This window comes from Tamandua tetradactyla, chromosome 1 (genome assembly GCF_023851605.1).
Source record: "Tamandua tetradactyla isolate mTamTet1 chromosome 1, mTamTet1.pri, whole genome shotgun sequence".
Lineage (NCBI taxonomy): Eukaryota > Metazoa > Chordata > Mammalia > Pilosa > Myrmecophagidae > Tamandua > Tamandua tetradactyla.
In genome coordinates, this window is record NC_135327.1 from 176,419,990 (window position 1) to 176,446,535 (window position 26,546).

General features: G+C 38.3%; 1 protein-coding gene and 1 long non-coding RNA gene across 5 annotated transcripts in view; one reads left to right on the forward strand and one right to left on the reverse strand.

The window, feature by feature from the left end:
• Nucleotides 1-906: 906 nt before the first annotated feature.
• Nucleotides 907-2,254, reverse strand: LOC143663645 (uncharacterized). Its single transcript, XR_013166118.1, has 3 exons — nt 2,208-2,254; nt 2,016-2,084; nt 907-1,112 (listed from the first exon to the last, which is right to left on the reverse strand). It is a non-coding gene; the product is annotated as an uncharacterized LOC143663645 (long non-coding RNA).
• LRGUK (leucine rich repeats and guanylate kinase domain containing) overlaps nt 1,215-26,546 on the forward strand; it is a 184,240-nt gene continuing 158,908 nt past the window's right edge. The window contains exons 1-5 of one of the 4 annotated variants that reach the window (XM_077137026.1): nt 1,215-1,670; nt 7,067-7,177; nt 9,468-9,549; nt 13,768-13,868; nt 17,277-17,358. In XM_077137026.1, coding sequence (XP_076993141.1) covers nt 1,386-1,670; nt 7,067-7,177; nt 9,468-9,549; nt 13,768-13,868; nt 17,277-17,358 — 661 coding nt within the window. In that variant the 5' untranslated portion in view covers nt 1,215-1,385. The remainder of the gene's footprint in view (nt 1,671-7,066; nt 7,178-9,467; nt 9,550-13,767; nt 13,869-17,276; nt 17,359-26,546) is intronic. The other 3 variants (XM_077136937.1, XM_077136857.1, XM_077137085.1) reach the window with 3 other exon arrangements.

Here is a 26,546-nt window from a genome sequence, read left to right on the forward strand (position 1 = left end):
GTTAATGAAAAACAACAACAACAAAAACACATTGTATTTGCATTTTTATTCTTCTTTCTTCTTCTTGCTTATACCAGTTAGTTAGAGCCATGCCCTGTGGGAGTCGGATTGGGGAAAAATCCCTGGGAGGAGTCTCTGTCTACTGGAAAAAGAAAGAAGCAAGCAAGATGAGTCTAGCAGAAAGAGATGCTTTCACCGTGGCCTTTGCATTTATGACTAGGGAGATAATGAAGGAAGGTAATTCTGAAAGCTTTATGTCAGTTTTAACGGTCCCTCAAGCACTGAGAAAGATAATAGTCAATGGATGGTATCCATAAGGATTTTTTCCCTTTCTCCCCTGAGAGCCATTGACAGGATCATTTTGAATTTGCAACTGCTGCCATTGAAGCATGCAGAAAAGGCTCTGTAAGGCCAGGAGGATGAGGGCGACTTCCCTACAAGGATCTGTATTGTCATCACTATGGCAATAATTTTTATTCTGTTTCTCTATAATGCATCTACTTTGTGGTGCTTAAGGCTATGGGATTTGGGTCAAATAAAATCACAGTAGCATAAAACCATGCTTTGTAATCTTGCAAGAGTATTTTATAAAACAGCAAAGAGAACCCATAAGACAAGATAAAAATAATAACCAGTGCTGGTCACTTGACTAATACAATTATTTATGGGACGTTAGAGGCTTTTCAGAGGCTTTCAGAGACTGTCAATTTGACAGTCGTTTTCTCTCTTTCTTTGTAGATTGTGAGGCCACTTCCAGCCCCCACTCCCCCTCACCCCCCACCCCGCACCCCCCGCTCCCGGACATGACTTATCATCTAAGGGGAAAACGTAAATGAATTTCAAATCAGCACTCAGTCCTCTGGTAGTTTCTGTTTATTATCCACAATTCAGGAACTACGGGTTGTATTTCATTTATGCATACCCTCATTTCGGAAAGCCTCGGTCTCAACAGAGTTAAATTTCAATACATGTCATTAGCTTTCCTACAGATAGCATCAGAGACATCAAAGCCTTCCAAAGTTCCAATCTGCGGAGAGAGCCATTCGTGAACAAAGCTGGCGAGGAGGCACACTCGTGATCTTAGCATGGGATGCAAAATCTCTAAGAGGCACCTCGAGGTAGGATGAAAACAGTTGGGAGAGAAAAAGAGGGAGAAAACAGAAAAGAAAAGCCAACGACAGCAAAAAGAAAGCCAACGACAGAACGAATTACAAAGAAGAAAATAACAGGAGAAGCAGACGAAAAGAAGGGTATTTAGCTGTTCGGAAAGCCGAACGCCAGTGAGAAAGCGAGGAGGCGAGGAGGGGTGGAGACTACAGCCCCCAGAATCCCCTGCGGCACCTCCTCCCCAGGAGCCAGTCTCCTAGGCAACTGCGGTAAACAAGATGGCGACCTCCGGGAAGCTACCCCAAAGTCCCAGGCTTTGCTCTCTCCTGGGAGGCTTGTACAGTTTAAGAACTGGAGCCCAGTCGATATCGTTGCCCTCAGAGAAAGAGAATCACATCTTCTCGTCTCCTTTTCCCATGGGGCAGAAGCCGAAAGGTACTTTCCACAAATCCTCCCACCTACTCCAGCAGCTTATTCACCGCTATCCAGAGTCGGACGCGGAAGAGTACGAGGGCGAAGTGGAGGACGAGGAGTCTTCAGAGTCCGAAATGCTGAAATTGGAGGTGTGCTTTCCCCCACCCCCTCACCCCTTCGCTCTCACTACCATCTGTCGGGCCCTGCTGTTTCAGCGGCACTTGCCCGATCCGCCCCTCACCAACCCGCGGTTTAGCGGATCTCTTCGGCTCTCGCCTCCAGGAGCGCTCCCTGTTTTCTTCGCATTTCTGTTACACCGTTTCCTCACTCACTGCTTGAAATATTGCCAAATATTCCCGTTATGTTTTATGAGTCGTTACACTCAGCGTCGTTAAGAAAAAAATATCTATATATTTATATGAGAGTTATGACTCACTTTTTGAAAATTATACATTGACAGTACTGTGAATAGACAGAGTTCGTCTTTGGCATACCTAGTACCTGTTTCCGGGACCCTGAAGTACTTCAACACTCTCCCCCACTTCTAGTCTCTTCATCCTTCCCTAAAGGAAAAACAAAAACAAGAACAAAAAAAGTGTTGAAATAATTTTATTAATGCTTTCTCAAAGACTAAGTTACTTAGAAGTTTTAATATACTATTTCTACTAGAAGTATTTGCTTTATACAAGCGGCACTCCCTGGCGCAGAATGGAGTCAGAAGGTTCAGCCAGCTCGCAGTGGGAATATTTTAGAACGTGGGGAATGTTCCCAGCGTTCCCACCTGTATTGCCATCTAAGCTACACAATAATACACATTCCTTTTCTACAATGCCTCTTCTGTCACCCAATTCCACTTCTTTCTTATATTTCATATCATCTGTTCCTTTCTTAGTCCTTGACCCGTATTCTTGACTTTTTAGATTCTCGTCACATCATTTTCTTCTCTGGGTCCTCTTGCTTTCTTTCAAAAACACGAATTGCTTTGCTTCCCTTCAGTAAACCATTAGGTTTTCCTCTTTGTCTTGGCTGTCAGAAAACTCAGAATCAAATATTTTTCTTAATTTCAGTAGTTTTCTTTAGATTAGGTTTTCCTTTCTCCTTTGCCTTCCTTTGTAATATAAATTGCTTCAAATTCATTTCAGAAGCAGATATAATATAGACAAATAGAATGCTTTCAATATCCCCACTCTGTAACATTCTTCTGACTTCCTTTCTTACCTTGATATCTTGAATATTTCTTTTCTTAGTCACCTCTCATCATCTAGGCCTAACTTGTTTCTCTTTATTATGCCTCTTTCACTTCACAGACTCATTACCCTTTTTTTTCTTCTTATTACCTGTTCTCTACCTCTCCCCCCACCTGAAATATCTTCTGTTATTGAGTCTACCTTTAGCCATACACTCTTCCTCTATCTGGGTTCCCTTTCTTTTGTAATGTCCTTTGTTCACTTTTAACATTTGGCCCATTTTTTTTCTACCCTCAGTCCCCCCCTTCTATCTCCTTCTACATGGTTTTACTTAAAGTGGACTGTAGAAAATTATTAAATATTTTATCTGTCTTTTGTTGTTCATTCTGCTTCCCCTAATAGTGACTATAGCAAAACTGTAGCAGTGTTTTTGCAACTTCGAGATGTTTGTATGGTTTCCACCAGCTTCTACCCCAGAGGAATTCACAAATGAATCACCAGTTCACTTTATTATTCTAATTAACGACGCTCTTCATCTATGGGGTTCATTAGTGCCATTGTTAATCTGTCTTCAGTATGCCATTAACAAGCCATAGAAGGAGTTGACTTGAACTAGTTATTCCTTTTTGCTGTGTAGGACATCTGTGGAAAAACTCCATTATTTCTTCAATTTAAATTCTAAATATTAATATTTATTTTGTGTTCTTGCATTCTACTTTGGTATCACATATTTTAATATGCTGAACAAACAAACAAAAAGTTTTAAAAGGAAATATTTAGACTTTCATGACCAGTTATTTACTTTCCATATCTTACCATGGCTATGATTGGTCATACTATGACAATAGCAGTGCTTTGTGAGTGTCTGTAATGTACATAGCCTCAAACCCCAGAAGACATTATGAATTAAGGGGAGGCAGTACAGACAAGCTGTTAAGATCACTGGTTTTGAATCAAAGATTCCCAGTTGTGAGATCTTTTTTTTTTTTTTTTTTTTAAACATGGGCAGGCACCAGGGATCGAACCCGGGTCCTCTGGCATGACAGGCAAGAAGCTGAGCCACCGTGGCCCGCAGTTGTGAGATCTTGAGCAAGACACTTAACCTCTCTATGTCTCATCCCTTATATGGGAATTACAATAATACCTTTCTCATAGGAGTGTTGTAAGAAGTAAATGAGATGTTATATATAAAATATATTATTTTAACATAATACATTATTTATACTGTTACTAATATAAATAATAATAACCTACATGTTTTTGTCTGCTAACAATAGCCTGTTAGGTGATTGAATTAAATTAGTCTTCATTGAACAAGCATTCATTGAATGATTGCTGTGAGGGAAGCACACTTTGATTATATAGTGTAGAAAAAGTATCTGGGTTCGAAGTCTAATGCATCAAAACCAGTGTTGGCTGGTAATTTAATGTGGGTAATAATGCCTAGTCATGGGGTAGCAATTTCATGAGAACCTCTATGTTCAAACCCTTAATCTAGTATCTGATCCACAGTAGATTCTCGAATATTATTGATGCAATAAATAATAGCAATAGCAATGGTAGAAAAAGGTGAGAACATTGAGGACATACATTGTTTCTGCTCTCAAACTGAGGTAGGAATGTGTGCAAATAAAAGCAATTAGCATCAGAAGTATTATATAGAGAGATGTGTACAGGTGACAGCTGGGTTGCCAGGATCATGAACGACTTTATGGAAGAGTAGGCCCTTGTCTGGATGAAGAGGTGTTGTCTGATCAGGTGGATAGTGGCTTTTCCTGCAGATGAGTTATAAGGTGAGGGCAGAAGTTAGGTGGGGGCCAGACTGTGGAGGGCTCTGTGCTGTTGTACCAATTGTGGACTTGGGTTTCTAAGCAGTGGGGAACTGCTTTGGTGTCTGGGTGGGATTAGAATGGAAGGTAGTAAGACTGGAAGCAGGTAGGTCAGTGAGGAGCCTCCAGCAATATTTAGGGAGAGAGATTAAGAGTCTGAGTTAAGGTAGTGGCAGTGGGAATGGAAAGGAAGTTAAAGAAGAAAAAAATATTAAAAATGGGACAGTTGCTAATAGAATTTTAGAAGTCCAGGATGACTGTTAGTTCTATGGCATGGTCTGGGAAGATAAGGTCATTAGCTACAATAGGAAAGGGGCAGATGGAGCTGTGTATTGAGTTGGATATTTGAATCATGAATTTAGGACTTAGGGGAGAGGTCTCAGAGGAGAAGACCTGAAAGTTATCAGCATTGGAGTCTGTGAGGTCACCCAGGTAGAGAAGAGATAAGAGGAAGGAAGGGAAGGGAATAGAAGAGAACTGAGAACAGAATCCAGGGTGATACAGGTATTTAAATGGCAGGCAGATGAAGAACCAGGAAAAGAAACTGAGAAGGACTAGTAAGAAAAGAGGAAGAAGGAAAAAGAACCCTGTGATAGGGAAACCAGGGCAGGAAAGAGTTTCAGAAACATGGGAATAGATTATGCTGCCATGAGGGTAAGTGGGAAGAAAGGCCAACAAAGTGCTTAGAAGCCATGACTGAGGAAGGACACCTTGGCCCATGTGTTTTTCAAGATGTGGTAGAGGCGGAAGACTAGCTGAAATGAATTGAAGAGTGAATGGGAGGTGAGGACGGTGGGGGTGGGGGTGGGGGAAACTGAGGGATACAAATCAAAACAAAATGATAAAACAAGACAAAACAACTCTGGTTATTAAGGACAGTTATAGCTATAGCTAAAGGAATGTGCAGGACTGAAGAGAGCCTTTTTAGGACAGCTGGATAGCTAGAACAGTGAAGTGTGACAGGTTTAAAACACAGGCCAAAGAGGGCATAATTGATTGTCCCCCTGAGGAAACAGAAGGGAGTGGGATCCTGAGTATGGAGAAGCAGCAGCCTTCCCTTTGGGATGCACATAAGAAACATTAGGGCAGGTGCAGAAATTCCAGACAGTTAGTGCCTGATAGTTTCTATTTTGCTCCTAATGTAGAAGAGAAGGGTATCTACTGGGAGTGAGGACAAAGGAGTTGAGGCCCTGGACAGCTTGAGGAGGGAAATGAAGGTGAGGCCTACTCAAGGAAAGCAGTTGGAAAGGGAGTTGGTGAACAGGAGGCTGGCTAGTAGCACTGAAGCCCAGCTGCAGGTCACTTTAGAGTGGCACCAGAATGTATGGTTGTGTGGCCTTTCCCAGACCACTCAGCTCAAGGGTAGGGATAGGTTCATTAATTCATCCAACCCACATACTAGGCACTGTTTTACCTAGATACCTTCAGCTATCTTGGTCTCTGTGGTTCACCCAAAGGACCATACTCACATTTATTTGCCTTCTGTATTTTGTACATGTTGCCCCTTTTACCTGCAGTTTCCTCTTCAGCCTTCTTTTCTGCCCTTTCTTCCCCTTTGCAAGAATAGCTCATAACTTTGGATCTTGGCTTAGTTGTGCTTCTCTCCCCCCCACCTACTACCACCCACTGGAAGTCTCTTCTAACCTCCTCTTTCTCTACCCTAGACCTGACACCTGTTAGGTGCCCTACTTACCTCTATTGTGATATTTATCAAACTCCTGAAATTGCTTGTGTACTTGTCTGTCTCCTAGACTGAACTTGTCATGCCTAATGGACAGGCACCACTTCTCATTCATAATTCTCTCCTCTGAGTCTAGCATACTGGCTGGCATGTGCATGGTATTATATAAAGATTTTTTCCTTCCAAATGAACATCACACATTCCCTGACTCAAAGAAGTAGTTGATTGTAAAATTGATTCAGTTTGGGTATGTATAGGGTAGTTGTAATCAGGGGATAAGGGGTCAGAGACTTGAGGGTGGAGAGAAATTTCAAATGCCCATGGAATAACCAGTAGGAAAGGAGATCTAGTCAGCAGGGGAAAGAGAAGGGAAAGAATGAACCAACTGAATATTTTGATGTGGTCAAAGTGTAAGTTCAGTAAGGGTAGGAGGGTATGGAATCACAGAATGGAATACTGGAGTCTGAGTTCCTTGGGTGGGGCAGTTAAGCATGATGACTAGATCTACAGTGCCTGGAACATGAAAGCATTCAATCAACGTTAGCTGTCACCACTCGTACCAGTACTTCTACTGCTGTTATGGTCATTCAACATTGAATACCTAATATGAGTAACTACCTGAAAATTCAGTGTAAATAAAAACATTAATTTTATAGATATTAAATTTTACATAACATGTACATATTCTCAAGGCAAACATTCTCTGAGGCTGGTAAATTTGGGGGGCCTGGTTACTGAATATGTAATATGCTAAATATGTGCTGGATATGACTTGACAAATTGTTTCTTTTCTAATGGAAGTCCTTCCTTCTTACTACCTGCCTAATTTTTTTTTTTTTTTTTAATAGCAGGAGGAATTTGATGGGGTCCTGAGAGAGGAGGCAGTGGCCGAGGCACTTCACAAATTGGGACGCTCAGGCTCTGGGACTGAGCAGGTCTACCTCAATTTAACTTTATCAGTGAGTATGACAAAAATCGCCATTAGCTGGCTCATTTTGACCCTGGTTGTACCATATCTATTTTCTCTGGTGATCATAGCTTTTATAGTGGCCCTGAATCTGAGAGATTTTGAATTTGATGGAAACTAGTGATAATGGTTATTTATGTAAATGTTGGACTTTAAAGAGTGCTGGCCAGTCCAGTTGTCAGCCCCGCAAATTCCTTTTTATCATTCCCTTCACACACTATTTCTTTGATCTTAAGTCATCTATATTATAATAATCAATTTTTTCTTTCCAGGAGGTTGAATTTGATTCTGCAAAAATCAATCAAAAACCCTTTAAGAATTTTCTCTCTGATCAGTGCAAGAAGGACTAAAATTTATATCTGAACCCTAAGGAATACAGTATTTTGGTATTGACTGTCCTCCCCATCAAGAAACAAGTAGCTTTGAGCTATAGCTCACCTTCCAAATGATACCTATTATTCAAGAAAAAAAATCTATTGCTATTCATCAATTTTCAAGATTTTAATACTACTTATAATTAGAGTAGCACAGAATGATACCTCTGATTTTATCACCAGAGAAGCTAAAAAATCAGAATACCTTGAGTACCTTAGGTTCTTTCCATGTTTTGTTACTCTATAGTCCTAGAAAAATAATTTATCTCATTTTCTTTCCTTGTATTGTAAAGAATTTAAATATTACTTGGTGATCCATAGAGGAAATGCAAATACATAGGTGAAAAGCATGTTGAGATTTTGCTGTTGCACCATAATTTGGCTAAAGGATAAAGTCATTGTAAGGTAGTTTGAATTAGGAAGCTACCCAAGAAATGTTAAGCTATTTTCATCTATGTTGTTTGCATGGCATCTCCTTTGAGGACAGTGTATTAGGGCGCTATCTTATTCTTCATTCTTTTCAGTTTATAACATTTTGTGGATGCTCAGCCAGTCAGGCAATAATATGTGGGAGCAGCTGGTACTGCCCCATGTTAGGCATCACATGTTGCATAATTCTAGCAGCCAAGATCTCCCACACAAGTCCCTTTCAATTAACGTTCTACTTATGTATTTCACTTATGTACGTAGTGCTGTGCCTTAAATGGATATGCCAAAAAAAAAAGCACTCCTTTTAATCTTATTTCAGTTATATGGGCCAAAGATTAGCTGACCTCCTTATTTGTGAGATATTACAGGTTAAATTCCTTTGCCTTGATACCCTGCCTTACTGAATACACTTTCTTAGAGTTGCTTGGTTTACTAGGTTTTTCCCCATATATCTTACTTCATGTTACATATTATTTCTTATTTTCTCTTATTGCATGTGTACATATCTTCTCTCTTATCAAAGTCATGAGTTTCTGAAGGGCTAACTATAAATCTCTTCCGTCACTGCGGTTCTCATCATGCCAAGCACAACGAATGTCTCGCACACGAGTGGGTGTTCTGTCAACATTTATTGTTACTGTTCTAGAAGTCTTTATTAAACAATCATCGTTATTATTTTATTTGTGAACTTGGCTAAAAATGGCTCTTCACTGGTTGGCTTTTTCTGATGGTGTAACATTAGCCAGTAATTGGTTTCTTTGCTCTGAGGAATCATCCTCCCTCTTGCCCCTCTTTAAATTGACTGGAATCAGGATTGCATGGAAAGAGTTTGGGACAGGATTTAGGAGACTTGGATTCCGCTTCTCCCTTTATCACTAACCTGTTATGAGATTTTAGACTATTTGTAAACTTCCCTGTACCTCCCATATTGCCCATCTCTGAATTGGGAATAACTTGGCCTCCCAGTCTCCCAGGTTTGTTTGATAGAAGAGATTATTGTGAAAGAGCTTTGAAAAGAGCACTGAAACTGTAGATGGTGTAGTTACTAATAGTCTCTTGATTAGGTGTGAACTCTTATCTTTAAAACTTCATTTAAATTCAAGGCATTTGCTTTTTCTTTTTTTCTGCTAGATAAAGACTTTGGCTTTATGGCTATTATGAGTTTTTTTATATATAAAACTCTGCCCTAAAGGTCTCATGAACACTGCTTTAATTTGCCTTTTCATGTTGTATTCATTTTTTGCTAACAACCCTAATTTTCTAAGCTATTATTTCTTCAGAGAAATGCATTTTTAATGGGTTTGTGGTCTGTTTGAATTCTTTTTAGTAGTAGGCTTCAGATTCCCTTCTCTCACTTTTACTACACTTTTGATAGACATTCTGGATTTCTTTCTGTCACCTATTATTTCCAGATGTTGCAAGAAGGCTGAATACTATCCATGTAAGCAAAATTAAAGTCTTTACGTTTTATTTTCTTAGGGTTGTGATTTAATTGACATTAGCATTCTCTGTGGATATGTTCACCTACAGAAGTTGGATCTTTCAGTAAATAAAATCGAAGGTATGTAAACTGCCTTTCTTGAAAATTGATGAACTGTTGAATTATTTAAAAATGTAAAACTTTGCCATATGTAATATAATTTAAAACCACAAAGCTTGCTCTAAGTGATGTTGTGGATCAATTTAGAATGGCTCCTCTTTCCATGGAAAAATGGCACCAGTGACTGATGAATAAAAAAAAAGCACTTCTTCAAACATGTGATATTATGACATAATTAAGAAGTACTCAGTATTTAAGAGTATCAAATTGAATATTTGCTTTAGTCCCCCTTTTAAGAAATTGACCATTACTTCTTTAATGTTTCCTGAATATTTGATGATTACCTTCTCTTCTCTTTCTATTCAGTGCAGATGATCTCTTCTTCTTTTTTCCTATAGTAGATTCTTTTCCTTATTTTGCTCTTGCATCCACATCTTATCATGCCTAGATACTTCTGTTCTCACTTGAGCACCAGGAATTCACAAATTTAGTTTTCCCCCCTTTTTTGCTTTCTCTATCTACTTGAATATTTACCTCTAGCTGATTTTTAGTTCTTTATACTTTTTGACACCTGTTCACATTTAATGAAATTAGTCCTATAATTTTTACATTTTGATCCTTGTTTCTCATTTATGATCTTATTTGAAGTTAATAGTGCACTTTTTTTTCCTTTAAAATTCTAGGAAGTAAACAAATCATTATTTCTGACTTGCCTTTGTCACCAATAACTTTTTTTTTATTAATTAAAAAATTAACTAACACAACATTTAGAAATCATTCCATTCTACATGTAAATCAGTAATTCCCAATATCATCACATAGATGCATATTCATCATTTCTTAGTACATTTGCATCGATTTAGAAAAAGAAATAAAAAGACAACAGAAAAAGAAATAAAACGATAATAGAGAGAAAGAAATAAAAAAAAAACAAACTATACCTCAGATGCAGCTTCATTCAGTGTTTTAACATAATTACATTACAATTAGGTAGTATTGTGCTGTCCATTTCTGGACAATAACTTTTCTATATGCTTCTTTCACCTGTCTTTTTTTCTTGACAAAGTGTGGCTGATATGGTCTCATTCATTTTCTGATTTTTTTCTCTCTCATATACTCCAGTAATTATATCTATCCTTTCTTTTCAATGCCTAAGAAATATTCTAGCATTTAAAATTTTAAAAATGCTACTATTTTTGAAATACTTTTTTTTTTTTTAGTTTTATAAAATTTTATTATGGGAAATTGCAAATACGAGCACAAGTAGTGTGATGAACTATCTCTCAGTGTCAACAGTTATCAACCCATGATCAATTCATTTATACTTCTCCACCTCCCTTCACACCTTCCCCAGAGTTTTTTGTAAAGGCAAATCCCAGATGTAATATCATCAGAAAGATTTTTTGAGTGTTGCCAGCAGGAGCTCTCCCTCCTTCCTTCTGCACATTGGTTTAGTTACTGGATAAGGAGCTGCAGATGGTGGAAGGCTTTAACAAGCTCAGCGCCGGTGTGCAGAGGAAAGATATTTGACTTGATGCACTTGCCACCCCCAGCAGGAGTCCACAGTTATCAAAGCTTTCCTCTTCAGTCAAATATGTCTTATTTAATCTTTTATGGCCCATTTCGTGGATTCATCAAGTGTTTGAGAGCCTACTGTCTGTGTGTGACAACAGTCTTACTCTGAAGCAGAAGGGTCTTCAGTTTACATCAGAATCAACTGCAGGAACTGTCAAAACACAGATTATTGGGCCCCACCCTCAGTGTTTCTGATTTAGTAGATTTGGGGTGGAGCCTCCGGGAGAGACAGTCTGCTAGTCCTGGGCCTACACTTTGAGAACCGCTAATGGAGATGTGAGGAGCTCCTGCCATCTGGTGGGTGCCATGGGCACTACACCGAGTGAGGAATTAGTGTCTGCTATTAGAAACCTAGCATCCCAGACCATGGTGTTTTTCTGTCAGAATGATTTGAAAGTGTTGGCCGTCTGCAAAGTGAGATATGCACTCCCCATCTCTTTGTCTCCGAGTGCTAGCTACTTTTGTTTCAGGATAGAACTCCGATACTTATCTACCCACAGAAAGGTCAACTCCAAGGAGGTTCAGGGCCGAGGAAAGTCAATTGAATTAGGACCACTACTAACAGACCTGTAGTGAGCTCACAGTTGAAAAAAAGGCAAAACATTGTAAAGCGATTTCAGTTTCTTTTTAGGTTTCCTTTCACAAGTAGCCTTTTTTGACTTGCTCATTAATTCCCACCAAAATGTGAATCACCCAATGAATTGTCCCTCCTAGAACTATTTACATTTAATTTAAAAAGGGTATAGTTAAGACCAAAGCAATGAAGTGGAAATGGGTGGGTATTTTCTGACTTTGGTGAGGCTTTGAGAAAGAAATCTGTTGGGACACCTGGTCACATTGCCTGCTCCCATACTCCAGGGCACACCCACCTGCTCTGGGCATGTGCCACCTGGTGAAAATGTGATGGCTCCAGTTCTCCCACTGGGTACCTCCTCTGAGGGATTGGAATAGTTGGTTCTCCGATCTAGAGCAAGAAGAGAGAGGGAGCCAGTATTATTGTCACCATTTTCAGGTGGAAAGAGGAGTCATTGGTTGAGCCAGGGCTTTAGGTAATTCTTTCCTAAATGTGCTTCTGCTGTAGAGTGGCAGAAAAAGGCAAAACAATATTTCACCATTTTTATATTTTTATATGTAATTTCACTGTGAGTATCCTTTATTAGCACAATAGCCCTTTTCTTAGTATTCAAGGTTCAGAGTGTTTGCTTGGGTTAAAATGCCAAAGTCAAATATGCTTTTTTTTTTTTTTTAAATGAAGTTAAACATACACTGAAGCTATGACCTAGCGAATTCACTCTTAGGTATTACCCAAGAGAAATAAAAATATATGTCCTCATGTATTATACACAAATGTTTATCTTGATTTGTAATGGCCCCAAACTACATCAGTAGTTAAGTGAACAAACAATATGTGGTATAGCCAGCAATGAAATAAAAATCAGAAAAAAAGGGGGGGGTGAGGGGGAATGAACTACTAATATATACAACATGAATGAATCTTATAAACATTATTTTGGGTGAAAGAAGCTAGCACAAAGAAGTTCCATTCTTTGAAGTTCTATAAGAAGCCAAAGCAACCTAAGGTAATAGAAAACAGCGATGGAATGGGGACAGGTGGTGAACTGGAGACTTTCTGTGGTGACTGAAATGTTCCATTTATTGATTGGGGTTTGGGTTATGGGGTAGGTGCATGATCAAAAGTCATCAAACTCTGCACTTAAGACTTGGGCATTTTATTGTATGTCAAATATCCTTCAATTAAAAAAAAAAAAGAAAAGAAAACCTTCTGCAGCCCAGGCACTCAAAATAACAGTCACGAAGAATGGGGCAGGGGAGGTGGCTGCTCTGGGGACCCGAGGGGGAAATGTATTCCCATAGTGGTGAGCTCCTGAAACTGGACCCCTCCTGATTCTGCTTCATTGTTCCCTCTGTCATCCCATGCCCAGTACAGGACAGTGTATAACAAATGTTTACACAGGGTAGGAAGAGTAGATGGAACGATCCTCTGAATGTGACGGAGCAGACCCTTGGAGTGATGCCAAGTCTGAGTTTAGGAGAGTGGGCTCCGTGGGCCTGTGTTCATCACATGTACTTTTGAACCAACCCCGAGTCAAAGTAAAATAATAGCAATTATTTAAATCACTTCAAGTAAGTAATGAAATTTATGATTAAGTCAAATGAAAACAAAATTTAATTTGCAACAAAGAAAGTTCCCAGTGGTATTTTCAATCTTCCTGAAAAGGCCTAATTCAGTTATTTAGGGGCTAATTATCCTTGGTGTATCTGAGGTTTAGTTTCTCATCCTTTCCTCTAAGGCTGGCAGTTTTCGAAGGATTTGTTAGCAGCTCCTGGGAGAATGAACTGGGACATGGAGGTGGTCTCAGCCATTTGTTACCTGGCTGTCCTGGGGAAAGGAATGAAAGGGATGGGAAACCCTGGAAAAAAGGTTAAACTTCGGGCTCTTGAGAGTTTTCTCTTCTTCTTCTTTTTTTAAATTTTTAACTATTTTATGTACTCTTGTTTTTATTTATTTTACTGATCTGGAATAATTAAGATGTGCTTGCAACTGGTATAGATGTTCTGATATAATGTATACTTGTTTTTAATGATTTTGTCTCATTTTGATTTTATTGGCTTACTTATTCTATATTTCTGTTTTCCCTCCAGATTTGTCTTGTGTGAGTTGTATGCCTTATCTTCTAGAACTCAATGCTTCTCAAAATAAACTGACTACCTTCTTCAATTTCAAACCACCTAAAAATCTCAAGGTAGACATTATCTATACATTAATTACATAAATTAAGTGTGCGGCAAAGTATATTAAATAGGCAAAACAGCACTAAATATAAACAGTGAATTCAGGGAGAATAAGATGTAGGGGTAAACAGTCTAAGTGTCTGAAACAAAAGAAAAAAGGGTAGACAAATTTGTGTGTCATTTTATTGTAGTGAGATGATCTGATAGTCTTTTTGGAAAGGTTTGCTAAAATTTTGTGTACAAACCAAAGAATTTCCTTCCATTCACCTCTTTCCCTCATTCAAATACTAGTTTTGTATGTTTTTTATTATAGCAGAACAACTTTATATCAAATTTGTAATCTGAAATATCTCTTAGAATTTCCTGTGGGTTCAAATTTTGCCTTTATTATTTAATTTAACTTTTGTTTATTTTTTTAGAAGAAAATTATTTCAGGATCTTCATTCTTGCTTTTCTTAACTCTGTTTTGTATTTCTGAGACCAGAAATAAACCAACTGTTGACTGTGTTTTATAGAGCAGTTCACTATGCCATAGAACAGTGCATCTCACCTGTGGTTTTGTTTAAATTGGCCTGGGGTGGTGGGCCATTCTGTGATTGTGATTGCCTGAGATTATGATTGCCTGCAAGCTCAGGGACAGTACTTGAGCAGAAAGGACATAAACAGTAGTTCCCAATCTTTTCTGCACATTGAATCACCTGGGGAGTTTTAGAGACTACTGATGGTTGTGTCCCAATGCTAGGGAGTCTGATTTAATTGGTAGGAGGTGAGGCCTGGGCTTTGGAATTTTTTAAAGATCCCCAGGTGCTTCTAATATGCTGGCAAAATTTGGGAACCATTGGCACAGAGCTTGTGATTAGCATTCTTGTATTGGACTCAAATATTTAATAAAAAAGTTATTTTAAGAAATGGGCATCAGCTGTTATTGCTCTTTAGCATTTATTGGTTTTATTTTATTTGCAAATGATATTAAATTAGATCCAAAGTATTTGCTGAGGCTTTCACACACAATATGGTATCTGAAATCTGTTTGTAATCAAGAATCTGACATACCCCATACTGACAGTGAGATAGATGCCTTTCTTGATTTTCTTCTATTGCTTCATATTCCATTTTTATCAGTCATGTGTTTTTCTCCTTTGAAATTACAGTATTTGCCAAGGTGATATTCCTTTGTCCCAGTAATAACACAAGGTATCTGTTAGTCCTTCATAAGGGCTCATTTGGTCTTGAGATTACTTACAGTATTTGCCAAGGTGATATTCCTTTGTCCCAGTAATAACACAAGGTATCTGTTAGTCCTTCATAAGGGCTCATTTGGTCTTGAGATTACTCAGAAATTGTATTTGAAGAGCTGTTTCAGTGCTCTCTTGCTGTCCCCTGACTCCTTGCCCTCAACCCCAGGAAATCAATCATGGAAAAACTTGGGAAAAACTTCCTTGGAGTTTCTTCCACTCATACCTCTAGCTTCTCTCCTCCCCTAAAGACCCCAGAAATGAGCAAAAGCCAATCATAAACTCTATCCTGAAAGTAACAAACTCTGAGAGAATTAAGAGCAAATATATTGGTAACTTCAGAGAAATGCTTGCAAAGTAGCAGGCTGTCCCTGATCAATTTTTTTCAACTCTTTGGAAACATGGGAAGGAAATGACTGAGGCATTGCAGGTGTTTTCACATGCATTATCTTATTTGTCCTTCCTCTAAAAGCTGCAGGGCTGCTGATACTGTCCCATTTTACTGATGTTTATTGATATGGACTCTGAAGCATAGAAAGGTTAAATAACCGGTAGGGAACTAAGCTGGAATCGAACTTGATGTCTACAACCCCAAAGTCTCACTCTCTTGGGAAGTTCTGCCTCCTTTTTATTTAATACGTATGAGCCTTGTACCACCAACCAGAGAGCACATACATTTCCTAAACAGCAGGGGCTTCTACTTGCACTTTTTTTGTATTTATTGGAATGTTTTTGCTCTTTTAGGTGAAGTTAATGCTAATCTGATTTGATGAGTACTTCAAATGGGCATCTGGGTTCAAAAGGGCGTCAGAGTAATATCATGACCCTTTAAGGTGTCTCAGTAAACCTAATGTCATAGGGACATGGAAGGCATAGAATTGACTGTAGTGCTGACTGACATATAATTAGATAGATATAAGCAGACACATGCGCTGGCAAGAGGACGAAAGGTGTTGATGAGAAAGTGTTAATCATCACTGAGGCCGGAGAATTATGTGTATTCCTAGCACATCATTTGGAGCTTATTGATTATGCATAAGAAAAAAGTTAATATTAAGCAGGTTTTACATCATGCCACAGTGACTTCTAATTTCTGTCATGTTACATATTTCACATAGCTGCAATTTGTGTATGCATAGTTCTGTGTTCTGTTTTGTTTGTTTTTTAATTTACCTAATCCTATTTCATTTGTTCATTTCTATTTTTTGATATGGTTTACACACTTCTATTTTAAATCACTGTGTAGTCCCATGGCTATATTGTAATTGACAACCATTTCTCTACTCTGACCATTTGAATTTTCAGGTTTTGTTTTTAGTATTTAAAGTACTTAGGATTTGAAGTGTTTAGTATTTAATGCATTGCTATCATAATCTTACCAAATTTTGGGGGGTAGAATCACTCTTTTAAAGGGAATGAAAAAATAAGAATATTGCACAGTGTTTATTATAAAATCATGAGATAGTTATCCAGAAAATGATTAGTGTCCCCAGCAATTTATTGGTGTAGGTATTTTTAAAAACTTGGATCTTTATATCCTTTTTTTAAAAAAATCAATTTTGTTTATCTTTTGCCAGAAGGCAAATAATTAAAGTTATTTAACTTTCTATTTCTTTATGTTGGTGGGGCTCATGTTTTTTACTAGGAACAAATGAGGTTGCTGAAAATACTTTCCTAAATTAGTCAATTTTGAGACAAGATATGAAGTTGGACAGATGAAGGAAGGATAAATAAGAAAGATGATTCTGGCATTTAGAGGAAAATATAGTGAGATAGGAATAGGAAAGGCAAAAAAGAGGGGTATAAGATATGCATATTAACTAACTGAACACAGTTTACTGGAAATTAGAGAAAATGAAAGAAATTGTGGTAAGTAAGAGGGAAATTGACATAAATCCTACAGATCAAGAGTGTTTAAAATAAATGCTGAAAACAGAGTAATAGCAGGCATTGGAAGCACTCAGACTGTGGGATGACTGTGAGGGACCTTAATGGGTCAGAGACGAAAGGAGGGGCCTCCAGGTAGAAAATGGTTAAGGATGCATGGATGTTGTAGCCTTAGTGGGTTCTCAGTAATGGAGTCTAACGCTACACCCAGAATTATATTCCTCATGTACAATTAATTATTGTGTGGGAGATGAATGAAAAACAAAGTATGGCATATTGTTCTCTTTTTCTCACCAGAATGTGGATTTTTCCTGCAACCGAATTTCTGAAATGTGTGATTTGTCTTCATACCAGGCTCTCACTAAACTAATTTTGGATAGTATCCTTTGAATGAGTAAAGGGAAAAATTTAGTTAATATATCAATTCAGGAATGTGTACCAGATGGCAATTTACTACAGATATGTGACTCATTTAAAAGATTAGAAATTGATATTCACATGGCTAAGAAAGATATTTTATTTACCAAGGAATAAAACCGCAAATCAAAACTTGCCAAGCGCATCTTATACCTGAAAAGTTGAAAGTAAGAAAGCCATTCTTCCAAAAAATATATATTTATTCTTAATTGTAGACCAGATAAGAAGTTCTGTTTTAATTGACTTTGACTCCTTTCTTCAAATTTAAAATTGTGCCCTACTTGTTTTTTTAGTGTAAATTCAGTATTTGAAAATCCAGATTTGGTCATGGGTAACAAGTAAAATTATTTTATGAATAATTCATATTATGCTTTCTTTAAATAGCTGGCATCTTTAGTGTCTTTAAACTATGCTTTCATTTAAAAAAAAAACAGAAAACTTTTGATCTTTAGCCAACTTCAATAACACATCTGCACACAGAGCCCCTACTCTAAAGTTAGTGTGTTCCAGTTTCTGGAGCCTAAAGGGTTAAAAAGGGATTGGTGACTTTAATGAGCTTAAGTCTCTTGTTTTACACCAGAGACTCTGGTATTCTCTGGGTGATAAAGGGAACAGCTCCTTATCTTTCTCTGTAACTATCTTTTTGTCAGCCTGAGGATTTTTTTTTTTTAACATGGGCAGGCACCGGAAACGAACCTGGGTCCTCTGGCATGGCAGGCAAGCGTCCTTGCCTGCTGAGCCATCGTGGCCCACCCACTGCCTGAGGATTTTGAAGGAGTCAGGGTGGAAAATGAATTGATAGTCCCTAGGTGCCTCATTCCAGGGATGTGGCAGCAGTTAGTACACTACCTTTATAACAAGGCGAGATGGAGGAGGATCAGCAGGTCTGTTTTCTTGAAGACATATCTTGTAGAAGAAAACCTTTTTCATTCATGATGGAAAGTTTAGGTCATAGCACCATTCCTTTTAGAAGTTTCATATGAAAATGAGCAATTAGTGGATATACAGATGGTGCTCTTGAAATGTTTAAGTTCTCCTGAATGTAACCTAATAGATTTGTTTTGATGATGAAGGGACAGAGTGTCTTTGGCCAGAAGTCAGGTGGTCCAGAAATCTCCTAGTCAGAAACACTCTCAGGCCATCTAGGAGAGTGCTGCTCAAGAAGGACCAGCAGCGTCAGCATCACCTGCAGCTTCTTGGAATTGCAGGTTCTTGGGCTCTACTCCCAGACCTAGTAAATCAGAAATTGCATTTTAACAAGCCCTCTAAGCAATTTATGTGCACATTAAACCTTGAGAAGCACTGCTCTAAAAGTCAGCTGCCCCTTTAAACTCCTAAGAGCCAGAAGGGATTGAGCATCCGGAGTCCCTTCTGATGACTCACGGTACGATGAATGGGAATATTCTTCTGTGCACTGAACAAAACTGCCAATGAGAACAAACCAACCAACCAAACTTCAGTACTTTGGACTCAAAACAGGAGATGCAGTTCAAACATTTCTAATGCAAGAATCATAATTTATATATAATTTTATCTTTCAATGTAAACAACTAAACCATGATGACTTTGTAGATGTCAAATATCATGAAGGAAGGAATTAGGTTTTTTTCTTGATATTTTATGCAGCAATGGCGTCTTCTCTTTGAAGTATAACAAACTGCAATCATTGTATCAGAACCAAGTGAAATTCAGAACATGAGAACATAATTGGAATGTAATATGGCACCATTCCTCACCTGTGTTTAAAAAAAAGGAAAGAAGACAAGTAGCCAAAACAAAGTACTTTTCATAAACTATTAATGAAATAAAGTTTTAGATACCTTACAGTTTTAAAAACTCAGTAGGCTGGTTTCTAAACAGGTACTACATAAGCCACCCCCACCCCCCTTTGTGCTATTCAAGCATATCATATTGTGCATGATGCAGAAAATGAAGCTTGACAAGTTTTTCTGAACATCTGAAGGCAAAAATGTCTTTGGCAAGACTATGTTTTCTTTTGTGGGGAAAACACTAGATGAGACTGTTTTTTTTTTTTTTTAATTTTAATTTTAATTTTTTTATTTTTTATTAACGGAAAGAAAGAAAAAAAAAGAAATTAACGCAACATTTGGAAATCATACCATTCTACATATGCACTCAGTAATTCTTAACATCATCACATAGATGCATGATCATCTTTTCTTAGTACATTTGCATCGGTTTAGAGGAACTAGCAACACAACAGAAAAAGATATAAAATGTTAATATAGAGAAAAGAAATAAAAGTAGTAATAATAGTAAAAAACAACAACAAAAAAGCCCTATAGCTCAGATGCAGCTTCATTCAGTGTTTTAACACGATTACTTTACAATTAGGTATTATTGTGCTGTCCATTTTTGAGTTTTTGTATCTAGTCCTGTTGCACAGTCTGTATCCCTTCTGCTCCAATTACCCATTATCTTACCCTGTTTCTAACTCCTGCTGGACTCTGTTACCAATGACATATTTCAAGTTTATTCTCGAATGTCTGTTCACATCAGTGGGAACATATAGTACTTGTCCTTTAGTTTTTGGCTGGACTCACTCAGCATAATATTCTCTAGGTTCATCCATGTTATTACATGGTTCATAAGTTTATCTTGTCTTAAAGCTGCATAATATTCCATCGTATGTATATACCACAGTTTATTTAGCCATTCTTCTGTTGATGGACATTTTGGCTGTATCCATCTCTTTGCAATTGTAAATAACGCTGCTATAAACATTGGTGTGCAAATGTCCGTTTGTGTCTTTGCCCTTAAGTCCTTTGAGTAGATACCTAGCAATGGTATTGCTGGGTTGTATGACAATTCTATATTCAGCTTTTTGAGGAACTGCCAAACTGCCTTCCACAGTGGTTGCACCATTTGACATTCCCACCAACAGTGGATAAGTGTGCCTCTTTCTCCGCATCCTCTCCAGCACTTGTCATTTTCTGTTTTGTTGATAATGGCCATTCTGGTGGGTGTGAGATGATATCTCATTGTGGTTTTAATTTGCATTTCTCTAATGGCCAGGGACATTGAGCATTTCTTCATGTGCCTCTTGGCCATCCGTATTTCCTCCTCTGGTAGGTGTCTGCTCAAGTCTTTTTCCCATTTTGTAATTGGGTTGGCTGTCTTTTTGTTGTTGAGTTGAACAATCTCTTTATATATTCTGGATACTAGACCTTTATCTGATATGTCATTTCCAAATATTATCTCCCATTGTGTAGGCTGTCTTTCTACTTTCTTGATGAAGTTCTTTGATGCACAAAAGTGTTTAATTTTGAGGAGCTCCCATTTATTTATTTCTTTCTTCAGTGCTCTTGCTTTAGGTTTAAGGTCCATAAAACCACCTCCAGTTGTAAGATTCATAAGATATCTCCCTACATTTTCTTCTAACTGTTTTATGGTCTTAGACCTAATGTTTAGATCTTTGATCCATTTTGAGTTAACTTTTGTATAAGGTGTGAGATGCGGGTCTTCTTTCAGTCTTTTACATATGGATATCCAGTTCTCTAGGCACCATTTATTGAAGAGACTGTTCTGTCCCAGGTGAGTTGGCTTGACTGCCTTATCAAAGATCAAATGTCCATAGATGAGAGGGTCTATATCTGAGCACTCTATTCGATTCCATTGGTCGATATATCTATCTTTATGCCAATACCATGCTGTTTTGACCACTGTGGCTTCATAATATGCCTTAAAGTCCGGCATCGCGAGACCACCAGCTTCGTTTTTTTTCCTCAAGATGTTTTTAGCAATTCGGGGCACCCTGCCCTTCCAGATAAATTTGCTTATTGGTTTTTCTAATTCTGAAAAATAAGTTGTTGGGATTTTGATTGGTATTGCATTGAATCTGTAGATCAGTTTAGGTAGGATTGACATCTTAATTGTATTTAGTCTTCCAATCCATGAACACGGTATGCCCTTCCATCTATTTAGGTCTTCTGTGATTTCTTTTAGCAGTTTTTTGTAGTTTTCTTTATATAGGTTTTTTGTCTCTTTGGTTAAATTTATTCCTAGGTATTTTATTCTTTTAGTTGCGATTGTAAATGGGATTCGTTTCTTGATTTCCCCCTCAGCTTGTTCATTACTAGTGTATAGAAAAGCTACAGATTTTTGAATGTTGATCTTGTAGCCTGCTACTTTGCTGTACTCATTTATTAGCTCTAGTAGTTTTGCTGTGGATTTTTCCGGATTTTCGATGTATAGTATCATATCGTCTGCAAACAGTGATAGTTTTACTTCTTCCTTTCCAATTTTGATGCCTTGTATTTCTTTTTCTTGTCTAATTGCTTTGGCTAGAACTTCTAACACAATGTTGAATAATAGTGGTGATAGTGGACATCCTTGTCTTGTTCCTGCTCTTAGGGGGAAAGTTTTCAATTTTTCCCCATTGAGGATGATATTAGCTGTGGGTTTTTCATGTATTCCCTCTATCATTTTAAGGAAGTTCCCTTGTATTCCTATCTTTTGAAGTGTTTTCAACAGGAAAGGATGTTGAATCTTGTCAAATGCCTTCTCTGCATCAATTGAGATGATCATGTGATTTTTCTGCTTTGATTTGTTGATGTGGTGTATTACATTAATTGATTTTCTTATGTTGAACCATCCTTGCATACCTGGGATGAATCCTACTTGGTCATGATGTATAATTCTTTTAATGTGTTGTTGGATACGATTTGCCAGAATTTTATTGAGGATTTTTGCATCTATATTCATTAGAGAGATTGGTGTATAGTTTTCTTTTTTTGTAATATCTTTGCCTGGTTTTGGTATGAGGGTGATGTTGGCTTCATAGAATGAATTAGGTAGTTTTCCCTCCACTTTGATTATTTTGAAGAGTTTGAGGAGAGTTGGTACTAATTCCTTCTGGAATGTTTGATAGAATTCACATGTGAAGCCATCTGGTCCTGGACTTTTCTTTTTAGGGAGCTTTTGAATGACTAATTCAATCTCTTTACTTGTGATTGGTTTGTTGAGGTCATCTATTTCTTCTTGAGTCAAAGTTGGTTGTTCATGTCTTTCCAGGAACCCATCCATTTCATCTAAATTGTTGTATTTATTAGCGTAAAGTTGTTCATAGTATCCTGTTATTACCTCCTTTATTTCTGTGAGGTCAGTGGTTATGTCTCCTCTTCTATTTCTGATCTTATTTATTTGCATCCTCTCTCTTCTTCTTTTTGTCAATCTTGCTAAGGGCCCATCAATCTTATTGATTTTCTCATAGAACCAACTTCTGGTCTTATTGATTTTTTCTATTGTTTTCATGTTTTCAATGTCATTTATTTCTGCTCTAATCTTTGTTATTTCTTTCCTTTTGCTTGCTTTGGGATTGGTTTGCTGTTCTTTCTCCAGTTCTTCCAAGTGGACAGTTAATTCCTGCATTTTTGCCTTTTCTTCTTTTCTGATATAGGCATTTAGGGCAATAAATTTCCCTCTTAGCACTGCCTTTGCTGCATCCCATAAGTTTTGATATGTTGTGTTTTCATTTTCATTCGCCTCGAGGTATTTACTAATTTCTCTTGCAATTTCTTCTTTGACCCACTTGTTGTTTAAGAGTGTGTTGTTGAGCCTCCATGTATTTGTGAATTTTCTGGCACTCTGCCTATTGTTTATTTCCAACTTCATTCCTTTATGATCCAAGAAAGTGTTGTGTATGATTTCAATCTTTTTAAATTTGTTCAGACTTGCTTTGTGACCCAGCATATGGTCTATCTTTGAGAATGATCCATGAGCACTTGAAAAAAAGGTGTATCCTGCTGTTGTGAAATGTAATGTCCTATAGACGTCTGTTAAGTCTAGCTCATTTATAGTAATATTCAGATTCTCTATTTCTTTATTGATCCTCTGTCTAGATGTTCTGTCCATTGATGAAAGTGGTGAATTGAAGTCTCCAACTATTATGGTATATGTGTCTATTTCCCTTTTCAGTGTTTGCAGTGTATTCTTCACGTATTTTGGGGCATTCTGGTTCGGTGCATAAATATTTATGATTGTTATGTCTTCTTGTTTAATTGTTCCTTTTATTAGTAGATAGTGTCCTTCTTTGTCTCTTTTAACTGTTTTACATTTGAAGTCTAATTTGTTGGATATTAGTATAGCCACTCCTGCTATTTTCTGGTTGTTATTTGCGTGAAATATCTTTTCCCAACCTTTCACTTTCAACCTATATTTATCTTTGGGTCTAAGATGCGTTTCCTGTAGACAGCATATAGAAGGATCCTGTTTTTTAATCCATTCTGCCAGTCTATGTCTTTTGATTGGGGATTTCAGTCCATTAACATTTAGAGTTATTACTGTTTGGATAATATTTTCCTCTACCATTTTGTCTTTTGTATTATATGTATCATATCTGACTTTCCTTCTTTCTACACTCTTCTCCATATCTCTCTCTTCTGTCTTTTTGTATCTGACTCTAGTGCTCCCTTTAGTATTTCTTGCAGAGCTGGTCTCTTGGTCACAAATTCTCTCAGTGACTTTTTGTCTGAGAATGTTTTAATTTCTCCCTCATTTTTGAAGGACAATTTTGCTGGATATAGGAGTCTTGGTTGGCAGTTTTTCTCTTTTAGTAACTTAAATATATCATCCCACTGTCTTCTAGCTTCCATGGTTTCTGCTGAGAAATCTACGCATAGTCTTATTGGGTTTCCCTTGTATGTGATGGATTGCTTCTCTCTCGCTGCTTTCAAGATCCTCTCTTTCTCTTCGACCTCTGACATTCTAACTAATAAGTGTCTTGGGGAACGTCTATTTGGGTCTAATCTCTTCGGGGTGTGCTGCACTTCTTGGATCTGTAATTTTAGGTCTTTCATAAGAGTTGGGAAATTTTCAGTGATAATTTCTTCCATTAGTTTTTCTCCTCCTTTTCCCTTCTCTTCTCTTTCTGGGACACCCACAACCTGTATATTTGTGCGGTTCATATTGTCCTTGAGTTCCCTGATATCCTGTTCGAATTTTTCCATTCTTTTCCCTATAGTTTCTGTTTCTTTTTGGAATTCAGATGTTGTATCCTCCAAATCACTAATTCTATCTTCTGTCTCTTTAAATCTATCATTGTAGGTATCCATTGTTTTTTCCATCTTTTCTACTTTATCCTTCACTTCCATAAGCTCTGTGATTTGTTTTTTCAGTTTTTCTATTTCTTCTTCATGTTCAGCCCATGTCTTCTTCATGTCCTCCCTCAATTTATCGATTTCGTTTTTGAAGAGGTTTTCCATTTCTGTTCGTATATTCAGCATTAGTTGTTTCAGCTCCTGTATCTCATTTGAACTATTGGTTTGTTCCTTTGACTGGGCCATATTTTCAATTTTCTGAGCGTGATCCATTATCTTCTGCTGGCATCTGGGCATTTAGTCAGATTTCCCTGAGTGTTGGACCCCACAGGTTGTAAGATTTTTCTGTGAAATCTCTGGGTTCTGTTTTTCTTATCCTGCCCAGTAGGTGGCGCTCGTGGCACACGTTTGTCTATGGGATCCACCAGTAAAAGTTGCTGTGGGTCCTTTAACTCTGGAAAACTCTCGCCGTAGGGGAGGTTTGGCAGCCGAAGCGTCTTGGAAGAGTGCCAGCCGGCCCGGGGGTCCGAACGCGGGGAGGGTCGCTGGCCGCCGCAGCACGTGAGAGCGCCCGACCAAATTTCCTAGTCGGCTCAGGGCGCCAAGCGTGGCAGAAGGGCAACAGCTGTCGCAGCCCGGGAGAGTGCACTGTTCCCAGGCGGACCGGGGAGTCACATGTTTGGAAGGGACCCCCTGGTCACCGTTCTCCGCAGTCTGGGGATTTCTGACCCAACTCTTTCAGTTGGTCCGGGGGGCCTCACGTGGTGGGGACGCCAGCCGCCGCGGTCTGAGGGGACCGCCTGCCCAATTCTGCCAGCTGGCCTGGGAAGGAGGAAGGGAGGGACTCCGGCCGCTTGCCGTCCCACCCAGGAAAGCCCACGTCCCTCGGTGTTCTCACCGGAGCTGGTTCTCCCAGACAGTCAGCCGTTCCAGGATGGGGTACGCTGTCCCTTTGATCTCCGTCGTGGCTCCGGGAGTTGCTCTGTATTGTCTCCACTCCCCCAGTAGCTCTTCTGGAGGAGGAATGGTGAGGGCGGCAAGGCTGTCGAGGCTGGTGGCGGAGGAGCCGGTGAAGGCGGAAGAGGGCACCGTGGTGGTTGGAGAGCCGCTGGAGCAGGAGGGGGAAGAGGGGAGAAGGAGGGCGGGCGGGTCGGCTGCTGCGGGGCGTGGGCGCCGCGCGGCGGGCCGGCGGAGAAAGAGAGGGGAGAAGGAGGGCGGGCGGGTCGGCTGCTGCGGGGCGTGGGCGCCGCGCGGCGGGCCGGCGGAGAAAGAGCGAGACTGTTTTTTGAAAAGACTAACAAGCTTTAATTTAAATTAAAAAATAATAGAAGAATTTTAACAACTTTCCTGCCATTACATTTGAAAATTTACACAAAATGGACACATTTCTAGAAAAAGATTACTCACCAAAATGCTTACTTTAAAATAGAAATCCTGAGCAATCCTGTATCTATTAAAGCAGGATTTAAAATCTTCATACAAAGGAAACCTCAGACCTAAATTTACAATGAACAGGCATTCCAATATTGGTCAAATTATTTCAAAATTATTATTAAAAATAGAATGCAAATTCCCAATCCATTCAAATGAAGTAACTTTGATATCCAAACTAGACAAGAGGAAGGTAAATGACAGACTGATTTCATGATGATATAGATGTAAAAATCCTAGGCAAAATATTAGCAAACTGGATCTGACAGCGACTAAGTTGGGTTTATCTCAGGAATGTAAAGATGGTTTAATGTTAGAAAATCTGTAAATGTCATTAACTATATTAACAGATTAGAGAGAATAAACCAAATTATCTGTAGTTATAGATATGGAAACCAAATAGATATAGAAAAACATTTGATAAAATCAAGTGCTCATTCACAATAAAAACTCTTAGTAAAGTAATGGTAGAGAATTTATTCAACTTGATAAAGAATGTCTACAAAAAAATTAGAAGCGGACTTTATCCTAATTGGTAACATGTTCTAAATATTCTTTAGAATTAGTAGTAAGACATGACTATACACCATTACCACTTCTATCCATCACTTTGAAGGTTCTAGCCAGTATCATAAAACAAGAGAAAGAAATTAAAGGTATA